At 47.4% G+C, this 14,515-nt stretch overlaps 1 protein-coding gene across 3 annotated transcripts in view; it reads left to right on the plus strand.

The window, feature by feature from the left end:
- The window catches only part of LOC118384139 (retinoic acid receptor alpha), a 202,873-nt gene extending 193,078 nt beyond the window's left edge, over nt 1-9,795 (plus strand). For all 3 annotated transcript variants that reach the window (XM_052518621.1, XM_052518623.1, XM_052518622.1), the window contains 6 exons: nt 560-701; nt 5,026-5,186; nt 6,138-6,314; nt 6,635-6,839; nt 7,277-7,435; nt 7,943-9,795. In XM_052518621.1, the coding sequence (XP_052374581.1) occupies nt 560-701; nt 5,026-5,186; nt 6,138-6,314; nt 6,635-6,839; nt 7,277-7,435; nt 7,943-8,148 (1,050 nt within the window). In that variant the 3' untranslated portion in view covers nt 8,149-9,795. The remainder of the gene's footprint in view (nt 1-559; nt 702-5,025; nt 5,187-6,137; nt 6,315-6,634; nt 6,840-7,276; nt 7,436-7,942) is intronic.
- The last annotated feature ends 4,720 nt before the right edge of the window (nt 9,796-14,515 follow it).

A 14,515-nucleotide genomic window follows, 5' to 3' on the forward strand; every position in this document is an offset into this window, starting at 1 on the left:
ACCGTGTGGGCACTGTTAAGACGTCGATGTGTTTTATTGATTCATTGGGGGTTGTGTGATTGTGATTCTGAAGACAGCATGAATCATATTAGGGCTGGGAATTGCCAACAATTCTATGTCTGTTGCGATTCGATACTGTGATTATAATTTTTTTTTATGTTCCGAACATGTTGCTCATCGTATGTCTGCTGCAGAGAGATGAGAGAACAAGTGATCAGTCATGTAAATAAAAGTTCTGAAAACAAATAGGATATATCGTGAAAAATATATCGCCTGTTCTAGTTTTACTATCTCGATGATACCACTGCTATCAAAAATGACCTTTTTATCAGCCCAACCCCCTCTCTCGTCTTCCTATTCTTTCTCTCTCTAGTTCTCTCTTTTTCACTTCCACGATGCTACATTGACATCAAAGCATGCCATTCATATTTGTATATTACCAAACAATCTTTCTCCCCTTCACCTTTTTTAAATTATTATTATTATTTTTTTTACAATTACATTTTCTTTTATGCGCAATTAAAGCAAATGTCACAGCCGACCCCTCTCGCTCTCTCAGGGTTTCTTCCGGCGCAGTATCCAGAAGAACATGGTGTACACCTGTCATCGCGAGAAGGGCTGCATCATCAACAAGGTCACCCGCAACCGCTGCCAGTACTGCCGCCTGCAGAAGTGTTTGGAAGTGGGCATGTCCAAGGAGTGTGAGTACTATTCCTCTCTCTGTATGTTTCTCTCTGTCTCTCTCTGTATGTCTCTCTCTGTCTCTCCGGCTCTCTCTCCATCTCTCTCTCAATTTCAATTTAAGGGGCTTTATTGGCATGGGAAACAGTTTCTCCTCGCTCTCAATTTATTTTATTGTAAAAAATAAATACATCTATTTAAGGGCTTTAATGGCATGGGAAACATATGTTAACATTGCAAGAGCAAGTGAACTAGATGATAAACGACAGTGAAATAAACAATGAAAATGAACAGTAGACATCTCTCTCTCGTTCGTTCGCCTGTCTCTTCTGAGTGAATACTGTCTCCCAAGAAATGCCTTCCCGAAGTAGATATTCAAAGCACCACGCGCTGACATGACAAAAAGTGATGGTTCTAATACATTTCGAGACATTTTTTTTTTATCAAGAAGCAATGGTGCGCAACCCGCCACACCCCATGATGGCTTCCCTCCCTCGGTCCACGCCCTCCTACACATCCACCACACACATATGCTCACACAGACTGTACATCCCCCTATAGGCTTCAATGAGGCTAAGCGCTAAAACAATCTTCTCGCACATTATCTTCTAGGCCCCCTGTAAGTGAGTTCTCCTCCTCAGTGTTCCGAGCCGCTGGTTTATAGCAACATTCATCCCAGTCAAGGCCGCTAGGGAAATCAACGACTGCCATCTAGTGGTGGGGAGTATGTTACTACACCTGGGAAGTGGCGCACAGTGTGGTGTGGTGTTTAAAAAATATATATTTGACAAAATCAGCAGGTGTGTGTTTTTTTTTGTGTTTTTAAGTTGGGATTGTGTGTGTCCAGGGCTGTCTTAACCCCTCTTGATTGACCTTTGAGCCGGTCAACCTAGAACCCCTAACAGTAAGACTCTTATCTCTGAAGGGGGGTGACACACTGATGCTATTTATTAAGGTGTGTGTGTGTGTGTGTGTGTGTGTGTGTGTGTGTGTGTGTGTGTGTGTGTGTGTGTGTGTGCCATGACTGATTAGAGTGCCAGGCTAATAGTTCTTTAATGGCTTCATTAGGTTGTGTTTTCTGGGCCCACGCTGGCAGCTCTGTCTCTGGGGAACAACAGTGTAACACACATAGTGAACAGTGCTGCGCTGCCCTGAGGAAAGAGAGCATCTTATTTATCATGGTTCCCTTCTTCTTTCCAATTCTCTCTCACTCACACACTCTCTCACTCACACACTCTCTCTCACTCACACACTCTCTCTCACTCACACACTCTCTCACTCACACACTCTCTCTCGCTCACACACCCTCTCTCGCTCACACACCCTCTCTCACTCACACACTCTCTCACTCACACACTCTCTCTCACTCACACACTCTCTCTCACTCACACACCCTCTCTCACTCACACACCCTCTCTCACTCACACACCCTCTCTCACTCACACACCCTCTCTCACTCACACACCCTCTCTCACTCACACACCCTCTCTCACACACACCCTCTCTCACTCACACCCTCTCTCACTCACTCTCACTCACACACCCTCTCTCTCTCACTCTCACTCACACACCCTCTCTCACTCACACACCCTCTCTCACTCACACACCCTCTCTCACTCACACACCCTCTCTCACTCACTCTCACTCACACACCCTCTCTCACTCACTCTCACTCACACACCCTCTCTCACTCTCTCTCACTCACACACCCTCTCTCACTCTCTCTCACTCACACACCCTCTCTCACTCTCTCTCACACACCCTCTCTCACTCTCACTCACACACCCTCTCTCTCTCTCTCTCACACACCCTCTCTCTCTCTCACTCACACACACTCTCTCTCTCTCTCACTCACACACCCTCTCTCTCTCTCTTACTCACTCACACACAATCTCACTCACTCTCTCTCACTCACTCACACTCTCTCTCACTCACTCTCTCTCACTCACTCTCACACACACTCTCTCACTCACTCTCACACACACTCTCACACACACACTCTCTCACACACATGTATGTGTCATCGCCTTATTTTGGCAGCTCTTAATATATTGAGAATATAGAAATATGACATGTGAAGATTAGAGGTCGACCAATTATGATTTTTCCACACAGATCCCGATTACTCGGGCGATTAAAAAAAATATATATATATATATATTTTTGTATTTTATTTTTTATATATATATTTATATTTGTAATAATGACAATTACAACAATACTGAATGCACAATGAACACCTTTATTGTAACTTAATATAATACATATATAAAATCAATTTAGTCTCAAATAAATAATGAAACCTGTTCAATTTGGTTAAAATAATGCAAAACCGTTTTGAATAAGAAAGTAAAAGTGCAATATGTGCCATGTAAAAAAAGCTAATGTTGAAGTTCCTTGCTCAGAATATATGAAAGCTGGTGGTTCCTTTTAACATGAGTCTTCAATATTCCCAGTTAAGAAGTTTTAGGTTGTAGTTATTATAGGAATAATATGACTATTTCTCTCTATACCATTTCTATTTCATATACCTTTGACTATTGGATGTTCTTATAGGCACTTTAGTATTGCCAGCCTAATCTCAGGAGTTGATAGGCTTGAAGTCATAAATGTTGGCAAATGCGGGACAGTGCTGTTTGAATGCTTACGAGCCTGCTGCTACCTACCGCCACTCAGTCAGACTACTCTATCAAATATCAAATCATAGACTTGATTCTAATAAACACATAAATATGATCCTTTGGTCATTAATATGGTCAAATCCGGAAACTATAATTTCGTGAACCAAGCATTTATTATTGCAGTGAAATACGAAACCGTTCCGTATTTTATCGAAAGGGTGGCAACCCTAAGTCTAAGTATTGCTGTTACATTGCACAACCTTCAATGTTATGTTATAATTATATAAAATTCATGCAAATTAATTACGGTCACACAGTTCGCAACGAGCCAGGCGGCCCAAACTGTTGCATATACCCTGACTCTGCTTGCACTGAACACAAAATTTCCCTAGTTAATATTGCATGCTAACATGCATTTATTTTAACTAAATATGCAGTTTTAAAAATATGTACTTCTGTGTACTGATTTTAAGAAAGGCGAATGTGCTTTTGTTAAATCATCCCCCGTTTGACGAAGTTGAAGTAGGCTGTGATTCGATGATAAATTAACGAGCACCGCATTGATTATATGCAACACAGAACAATCTAGTTAACCTAGTAATATCATCAACCATGTGTAGTTAACTAGTGATTATGTGAAGATTGTTTTTTTATAAGTTAGGTTTAATGCTCGCTAGCAACTTGCCTTGGCTCCTTGCAGCCACACGGTCCTTTTGACACTGCACTTGCATAACAGGTGGTCAGCCTGCCACGCAGTTTCCTCGTGTATTGCAATGTAATCGGCCATAATCGGCGTCCAAAACGGCCAATTACCGATTGTTATGAAAACTTGATATTGGCCATAATTAATCGGTCGACCTCTAGTGGTGATACAGTGGGTCTCTAGGGGAGGGTAGACAGAATGTGGAGAGATTGATAAGGAAGGTGAAAGAGAGACCGAGGGGGAGAGAGAGTGTGTGTGTGTGTGTGTGTGTGTGTGTGTGTGTGTGTGTGTGTGTGTGTGTGTGTGTGTGTGTGTGTGTGTGTGTGTGTGTGTGTGTGTGTTGCTACTGTTTGGAAACAGAGAGTTAGTCCCAACTCTCCAATGTCTCCCTGTCTGTATTGTGCCAGATCAGCGACACACAGATTCTCCTTCTTAAGCTCTTTTCACACTGTCACATCAAAGCACTTCAGCTCTCTCTCTCTCCCCCACATACAATTCACTCACACCCTCTCCTCTGCAAATTTCTCACATAACACACGGCTAACACATTTTTATTCTCTCTGTCTCTCTCTCTGTCTCTGTCTCTCTCTCTGTCTCTCTCTCTCTCTCTCTCTGTCTCTCTCTCTCTCTCTCTCTGTCTCTCTCGCTGTCTCTCTCTGTCTCTCGCTGTCTCTCTCTGTCTCTCTCTGTCTCTCTCTGTCTCTCTCTGTCTCTGCATGTGTGCCAGTTTGAGGATAAAGTGTATATGGTTCCATCTAGTGGTTGATGTGCGTATTTCCCCCAATGTACAATGTCCCAGTTGATCAGCGTTTGTGTTTCCAGTAGTGTCTGGTCTCCGGGATAGCGATCGTTTTTTCTGACTGCCTCTGTGTTCTCTCTTTGGCCGGAGATGGCATGGCTATGTGAGGATTGTGAGGTCAACCTGTAGTGGTTAGTGTTCACATAGCCCAGAAAATTGCCATTTGAGCCCAAAGGATAACCCTCTCCCCCTCTCTTCGTCTCTTTCTCTCCCTCCCTCAGCGGTGAGGAACGACAGGAACAAGAAGAAGAAGGAGGAGAAGAAGCCAGAGTGTACTGAGATCTACGTGCTGAGTACCGAGACCGAGCAGATGATCGAACGCGTCCGCAAGGCCCATAAGGAGACTTTCCCCTCGCTCTGTCAGCTGGGCAAATACACCACGGTGATTTATACACGCACATTACCCTCGCTCTGTCAGCTGGGCAAATACACCACGGTGACTTATACACACACATTACCCTCGCTCTGTCAGCTGGGCAAATACACCACGGTGACTTATACGCACGCACACATTACCCTCGCTCTGTCAGCTGGGCACATTACCTTCGCTCTGTCAGCTGGGCAAATACACCACGGTGACTTATACGCATGCACACATTACCCTCGCTCTGTCAGCTGGGCAAATACACCACGGTGACTTATACACACACATTACCCTCGCTCTGTCAGCTGGGCAAATACACCACGGTGACTTATACACACACATTACCCTCGCTCTGTCAGCTGGGCAAATACACCACGGTGACTTATACACACACATTACCCTCACTCTGTCAGCTGGGCAAATACACCACGGTGACTTATACACACACATTACCCTCACTCTGTCAGCTGGGCAAATACACCACGGTGACTTATACACACACATTACCCTCGCTCTGTCAGCTGGGCAAATACACCACGGTGACTTATACACACACATTACCCTCGCTCTGTCAGCTGGGCAAATACACCACGGTGACTTATACACACACATTACCCTCGCTCTGTCAGCTGGGCAAATACACCACGGTGACTTATACACACACATTACCCTCGCTCTGTCAGCTGGGCAAATACACCACGGTGACTTATACACACACATTACCCTCGCTCTGCCAGCTGGGCAAATACACCACGGTGACTTATACACACACATTACCCTCGCTCTGTCAGCTGGGCAAATACACCACGGTGACTTATACGCACACATTACCCTCGCTCTGCCAACATGTTTGGGCATTACAAACACCGACTAACATACACACTCCTTGCACGCTCAACATACCAGCCAATGTATTTGTAGAATCACAGAATAACCTACATGTATGTATCTCCCTCTCCCTCCCTACAGAATAACAGTGCAGAGCACCGCGTGGCTCTAGATGTCAACCTGTGGGATAAGTTCAGTGAGCTGTCCACTAAGTGTATCATCAAGACGGTGGAGTTTGCCAAGCATCTGCCAGGCTTCACCACCCTCACTATCGCTGACCAGATCACCCTGCTCAAGGCTGCCTGTCTGGACATACTGGTGAGAAGACGCATCAGGACACACACACACACATTAGGACATGCGTGTATTTATTACAAACAGCAAAACATTGACAGAAAGTGAACAGCAATATATTTGTGCTCCCCTTCCCAACTAACTCAGTGGCCTTGTGGTTTGTGTCCGTCCTGAGATTGGGAGTTTGATCCCTGGTCATAAAAAAATTGACCTGATGCATCTCTGCTTGGCACTCAGCATTAAGGAGATAGATTGGGGGGCGAGGGGGGGGGAGAGCCATTTCGGCTCGCAAGACTGACTGACTTCTTTTCCCCCATTTCCCTCCTTCCCTCTTTCTACCTTAGATTCTGAGGATATGCACGCGGTACACTCCAGACCAGGACACAATGACGTTCTCAGACGGGCTGACCCTGAACAGGACCCAAATGCACAACGCTGGCTTCGGCCCGCTCACAGACCTGGTGTTCGCCTTCGCCCAGACACTCCTCCCTCTGGAGATGGACGACGCCGAAACCGGCCTGCTCAGCGGCATCTGTCTGCTGTGTGGAGGTACTGCACTCGGGTTCCAACCCAGCACTGCACCTCCTATCAGGGCCGGGAGTTGATATTGCCAATTGTCATTTGTTTTCAAGCAAATTAGTATTGGGTATTAAGGATGTGTTTTTCATTTGTGTGTGTGTGTGTGTTTGTGTGTGTGTGTGCGCCTGTGTGTGTGTGTGCGCCTGTGTGTGTGTGTGCGCCCGTGTGTGTGTGTGCGCCCGTGTGTGTGCGCGCCTGTGTGTGCGTGCGCCTGTGTGTGTGCGCGCGCCTGTGTGTGTGCGCGCCTGTGTGTGCGTGCGCCTGTGTGTGTGTGTGTGCACGCGCCTGTGTGTGTGTGTGTGTGTGTGTGTGTGTGTGTGTGTGTGTGTGTGTGTGTGTGTGTGTGTGTGTGTGTGCGCGTGTGTGTGCGCGTGTGTGTGTGCGCCTGTGTGTGTGTGCGTGTGTAGACCGTCAGGATCTGGAGCAGGCAGACAAGGTGGACGTACTACAGGAGCCCCTACTGGAAGCTCTGAAGATCTACGTGAGGAAGAGGAGGCCTCACAAACCACACATGTTCCCCAAGATGCTGATGAAGATCACGGACCTCAGGAGCATCAGCGCCAAGGGTGAGAGAACACGCCTGTACACTGCGTTGTTTTTGTTTTTTTACAGGGTAGATGTAGTGTAGCTTAAACTTCTTCCAGTGTGAAGTCATTGGTAGCTTGGTAAACTGTATTGTTTTATGTTGGTGTTAACTTCATTTTGGCAGTCACCTGTATGAGCTTGTTATAAAACTTAATTCACAGTTAATTTTGTAGAAACTATTGATCCTCTGTGGCTAAATTATGCTCTCTGGTGTATTTTAAACTTTGAGTTGGCTCCTGTGATTCTATATTTGGTGTTGTTTTTCTTACCTCTTGGGCCCCCTACGGGCTTGGGCCCCTGTATTAATTCAGCCCTAGTCTCAGTAAAACACTACTACCATTTCTATCTATATCAGGCGTTATTTATTTGAAGAAAAATATTTAGGGTCTTACATATGATATTTTGCTGTAGTGGCCGAACCTTGTGGAACACATGACCCTCTCACTCTCTCTGCCTCTCTGTTCTCCTCCCTCCCTATCCTCCTCCAGGAGCGGAGCGAGTGATCACTCTGAAGATGGAGATCCCAGGCTCCATGCCCCCTCTCATCCAGGAGATGCTGGAAAACTCAGAGGGTCTGGAGGGCCAGGGGGCCAGCGGGGGCCGCTCCAGCGGAGGAGGGGCCCCACCAGGCAGCTGCAGCCCAAGCCTGTCCCCCAGCTCAGCCCGCAGCAGCCCCCCTGCACCCTCCCCTTAAACTGGGGTCCACCACCACCCCCCAGGCAGGGACAGCCAGAAGGCATGACTACAGACTCCCACACTGTGACAAACCAGGTCAGAGTGGAGTGGGGTTAGGAAGAGGGCCAAGCCTGGGCCCAACCAGGACGGACTTTGACACTTTGAGGGTAAACGCAGGCCTCAATGGAGAGACAGCCGTCCCCCCACTCCCCCTATCTCAGCCCCAGACTGGGCACCATCATACTTAACTGAATCTGGATGGCACTATAACCATCACCCCCACCACCACCACCACCTCAGAACCAGCGCCAGGGATTGGCAGACGCAAGGAGTTTAATCTGAGATGTTCTGTTTACTCTCCTCAGTGATGACTCTGTACTTCCTCTCCCCCCCCTCAAGACTATGGACAGGAATTCAGGCTCAGTGCCTGTCAGACCTGGAGTAAAGGGGTCGACAAGACGCACGTCTTCCTGCAGGGAAATAGACAGACAGACTGCTGGACACTGGGCACGAGTCATCCCTAAATGTTGTCAGGGACAGCAAATGGGGGCCGCTCAGGGGGGGCTGCCTCTCCTTCTCCTTCACAACTTTGAGAGACAGATTTTCTTACAAAAGATATATGGAAATATAAATATATATATATTGAAAAAGTAATCATTGCAATTTGAATTGTCCAGGTGGAATGATGCATAAAAGAGGAGTTGCTATCTTTTTTCTCAGTATTTTTCTCACTGTTCTAAGAACTTAGATGTTATTCGTGATCCCACCTCCCCAGACCGAGTGTTTTGTTCTCTTCGTTTCACCCAGGAATATCAGCACACTAAGTAGTCACTGTGGAAATGTGTGTTTTTTTCTATCAAATCAGAAGATAAGTAGAACAAAAATGACGACACGATTTCAGATGCAATTCACTTTATGCACTAGACCTCTTGCACTGTCACAAGTCGGATCAAATTGAGACACAAAACACAAATTGGACCAGGTTGGGTTGGCATCTCTCTGGTTTTGTTCCATTTACAGTATTTTGTCTTTTTTTTTTCCATAGGAGAAAAGGAAACGTAATGGTTCTATGATCTAGAGTCAAGTTGTTGTGGAGTTATGAAGATGACCTGTAAGAAAATAGCAGCCATGAAATAATGTACATAAGATGTATTCCTTTGTGTTAAAGTACATGGTGTCTAGCCAATTTTCACTTTTGTCAAAGCCTTTTATGTTTTGCTTTTTGTTTGGTGTCCTGAAGTGAAGGCATGAATCACTGGTCGCCTGTTTAGACCGCTTAAGGAAGGGACGGACTGCTAGGAACACCATGGCCATTGACAACCTGTAATGAGAGTTGAAATGTAAAAAAAGAAAGATTTGACAATTTAAAGACCAACAACTCCGTGACCTCCCCCCCCTTTCCTAAGGTCGTCCCTCTCTCATTCCATTTCTGGATAATGTATGTATTACCCCCAACAGCACTGCCTCTGTACTGTAGCACATTATCTATGTGCTCCCACTACCCCCCACCATCAGTCACAAACTGTACCACGTTACCAGTATGCTCACATTGTAGCACATTGGCTGTAGGATGTATCTATCTATGTCCGTGTAAACTCTGTAACACGGTACCAGTACGCTCACAACACCACTGCCTCTGTATGTATATATGTTCCCCATCTCTCTACCCCCCACACAACACCACTGCCTCTGCATGTATATATGTCCCCCATCTCTCTACCCCCCACAACACACCACCACTGCCTCTGTATGTATACATGTCCCCCTCTCTACCCCCCCACACAACACACCACCACTGCCTCTGTATGTATACATGTCCCCCATCTCTCTACCCCCCACACACAACACCACTGCCTCTGTATGTATACATGTCCCCCATCTCTCTACCCCCCACACACAACACAACACCACTGCCTCTGTATGTATACATGTCCCCCATCTCTCTACCCCCCACAACATAACACCACTGCCTCTGTATGTATACATGTCCCCCATCTCTCTACCCCCCACAACACACTACCACTGCCTCTGTATGTATACATGTCCCCCATCTCTCTACCCCCCACAACACACTACCACTGCCTCTGTATGTATACATGTCCCCCATCTCTCTACCCCCCACAACACACTACCACTGCCTCTGTATGTATACATGTCCCCCATCTCTCTACCCCCCACAACACACCACCACTGCCTCTGTATGTATACATGTCCCCCTTCTCTCTACCCCCCACAACATAACACCACTGCCTCTGTATGTATACATGTCCCCCATCTCTACCCCCCCCACAACATAACACCACTGCCTCTGTATGTATACATGTCCCCATCTCTACCCCCCCCCCCACAACATAACACCACTGCCTCTGTATGTATACATGTCCCCCATCTCTCTACCCCCCCACAACACACCACCACTGCCTCTGTATGTATACATGTCCCCCATCTCTCTACCCCCCACAACACACCACCACTGCCTCTGTATGTATACATGTCCCCCATCTCTCCCCCCCCACAACACACCACCACTGCCTCTGTATGTATACATGTCCCCCATCTCTCTACCCCCCCACAACACACCACCACTGCCTCTGTATGTATACATGTCCCCCATCTCTCTACCCCCCACAACATAACACCACTGCCTCTGCATGTATACATGTCCCCATCTCTCTACCCCCCACAACATAACACCACTGCCTCTGTATGTATACATGTCCCCCATCTCTCTACCCCCCACAACATAACACCACTGCCTCTGTATGTATACATGTCCCCCATCTCTACCCCCCCACAACATAACACCACTGCCTCTGTATGTATACATGTCCCCCATCTCTCTACCCCCCACAACACAACACCACTGCCTCTGTATGTATACATGTCCCCCATCTCTCTACCCCCCACAACACAACACCACTGCCTCTGTATGTATACATGTCCCCCATCTCTCTACCCCCCCACAACACACCACCACTGCCTCTGTATGTATACATGTCCCCCATCTCTCTACCCCCCCCACAACACAACACCACTGCCTCTGTATGTATACATGTCCCCCATCTCTCTACCCCCCACAACACAACACCACTGCCTCTGTATGTATACATGTCCCCCATCTCTCTACCCCCCACAACACACCACCACTGCCTCTGTATGTATACATGTCCCCTATCTCTCTACCCCCCACAACATAACACCACTGCCTCTGTATGTATACATGTCCCCCATCTCTCTACCCCCCCCAACACACCACCACTGCCTCTGTATGTATACATGTCCCCTATCTCTCTACCCCCCCACAACACAACACCACTGCCTCTGTATGTATACATGTCCCCCATCTCTCTACCCCCCCACAACACCACCACTGCCTCTGTATGTATACATGTCCCCCATCTCTACCCCCCCACAACACAACACCACTGCCTCTGTATGTATACATGTCCCCCATCTCTCTACCCCCCACAACATAACACCACTGCCTCTGTATGTATACATGTCCCCCATCTCTCTACCCCCCCACAACATAACACCACTGCCTCTGTATGTATACATGTCCCCCATCTCTCTACCCCCCCCACAACACACTACCACTGCCTCTGTATGTATACATGTCCCCCATCTCTCTACCCCCCACAACACAACACCACTGCCTCTGTATGTATACATGTCCCCATCTCTCTACCCCCCACAACACACCACCACTGCCTCTGTATGTATACATGTCCCCCATCTCTACCCCCCCCACAACACAACACCACTGCCTCTGTATGTATACATGTCCCCCATCTCTCTACCCCCCCCAACACACCACCACTGCCTCTGTATTTATACATGTCCCCCATCTCTCTACCCCCCCACAACACAACACCACTGCCTCTGTATGTATACATGTCCCCCATCTCTCTACCCCCCACAACACAACACCACTGCCTCTGTATGTATACATGTCCCCCATCTCTACCCCCCACAACACAACACCACTGCCTCTGTATGTATACATGTCCCCCATCTCTCCCCCCCCACAACACACCACCACTGCCTCTGTATTTATACATGTCCCCCATCTCTCTACCCCCCACAACACAACACCACTGCCTCTGTATTTATACATGTCCCCCATCTCTCTACCCCCCACAACACACCACCACTGCCTCTGTATGTATACATGTCCCCATCTCTCTACCCCCCACAACACAACACCACTGCCTCTGTATGTATACATGTCCCCATCTCTCTACCCCCCAACACAACACCACTGCCTCTGTATGTATACATGTCCCCTATCTCTCTACCCCCCCCACAACACAACACCACTGCCTCTGTATGTATACATGTCCCCCATCTCTCTACCCCCCACAACACCACTGCCTCTGTATTTATACATGTCCCCCATCTCTACCCCCCCCACAACAACACCACTGCCTCTGTATGTATACATGTCCCCATCTCTACTACCCCCCACAACACACCACCACTGCCTCTGTATGTATACATGTCCCCCATCTCTCTACCCCCCCACAACACCACTGCCTCTGTATGTATACATGTCCCCCATCTCTCTACCCCCCCACAACACACCACTGCCTCTGTATGTATACATGTCCCCCATCTCTCTACCCCCCCCACAACACACCACCACTGCCTCTGTATGTATACATGTCCCCCATCTCTCTACCCCCCCAACAACACAACACCACTGCCTCTGTATGTATACATGTCCCCCATCTCTCTACCCCCCACAACACACCACCACTGCCTCTGTATGTATACATGTCCCCCATCTCTCTACCCCCCAACAACACACCACCACTGCCTCTGTATGTATACATGTCCCCCATCTCTCTACCCCCACAACACACCACCACTGCCTCTGTATGTATACATGTCCCCCATCTCTACCCCCCCAACAACACAACACCACTGCCTCTGTATGTATACATGTCCCCCATCTCTCTACCCCCACAACACACCACCACTGCCTCTGTATGTATACATGTCCCCCATCTCTCTACCCCCCAACAACACAACACCACTGCCTCTGTATGTATACATGTCCCCTATCTCTACCCCCCCCACAACAACACAACACCACTGCCTCTGTATGTATACATGTCCCCTATCTCTCTACCCCCCCCCACAACACACCACCACTGCCTCTGTATGTATACATGTCCCCCATCTCTCTACCCCCCACAACACACCACCACTGCCTCTGTATGTATACATGTCCCCATCTCTCTACCCCCCACAACACAACACCACTGCCTCTGTAAGTTTGTTTCACAGTATCAGCACCTCTATCTCTTTATCTATCACAGCAACGCAACTGCCTCTGTTTACACACTATTAGTATTTATCTGTCTGTCATTCTTGACGCTACTGACACATCAGAGTACCTAGCTATTCCCTAGCCTGGCCCTAGATCAGTTTGTGCCGTCTTGCCAATGCATGACAATGAAATAGGAGTTGCACAAACTGATCTGGGATCAGGCTAGCTATTTCCCCACCTTTAACCACTGTTTACACAAAATAGTGTAACTTACCTATCCATCTCTTTTCCCCACAACACCACTGCCTCTGCTGTTCAGTAGGAGTGGATCTGTCCTTCACAACGATCGAACGCTGCTATTGGCCAGCCTCTCTGCAGCCAGTATGACAACGCACAACTGTTTTTCCCCTGCACTCTCACTTGTAATGCAATCAGATGTCAACCAGCATTTGGGGATAAAATAAATAACTGTTTTGATTATGCCAGATCATTGGACGAAGAGAATGACATTTAATAAAGAACCATGCCTGTGTGTGTTTTTAAATGTTTCTTAACTGGTGGTGGGTCCACTATTAGGCTGAAAGTAAGATTGTGGTGGGACTTGAAGGTCAGCCAGGGACTATAGCAGGTCACGTTACAATAACACATACAAGATTCAGAGTCCCTTTAAGGATTATACTACAGTTTCTTTTGGGGGGAGGCTTATTTTTTAGGTTCCTTATTGGCCCCTCAATGTAGTTTAGACAATACATTGAGTGCACAAAACATTAGGAACACCTGCTATTTCCATGACGGACTGTCCAGGTGAATCCAGGTAAATGTCATGATCGCTTATTGATGTCACTTGTTAAATCCACTTCAATCAGTGTAGATGTAGGGGAGGAGACAGGTTCAATAAGGATTTTTAAGCCTTGAGACAAATGAGACATGGATTGTGTATGTGTGCCATTCAGAGGGTGAATGGGCAAGACAAAATATTTAAGTGCCTTTAAATGGGGAATGGTAGTAGGTGTCAGGCGCACCTGTTTGTGTCAAGAACTGCAATGCTGCTGGGTTTTTCACGCTCAACCGTTTCCCCTGTGTATCAGGAATTGTCCACCACCCAAATTAC

The sequence above is a fragment of the Oncorhynchus keta genome, chromosome 5, assembly GCF_023373465.1.
Source record: "Oncorhynchus keta strain PuntledgeMale-10-30-2019 chromosome 5, Oket_V2, whole genome shotgun sequence".
NCBI lineage: Eukaryota > Metazoa > Chordata > Actinopteri > Salmoniformes > Salmonidae > Oncorhynchus > Oncorhynchus keta.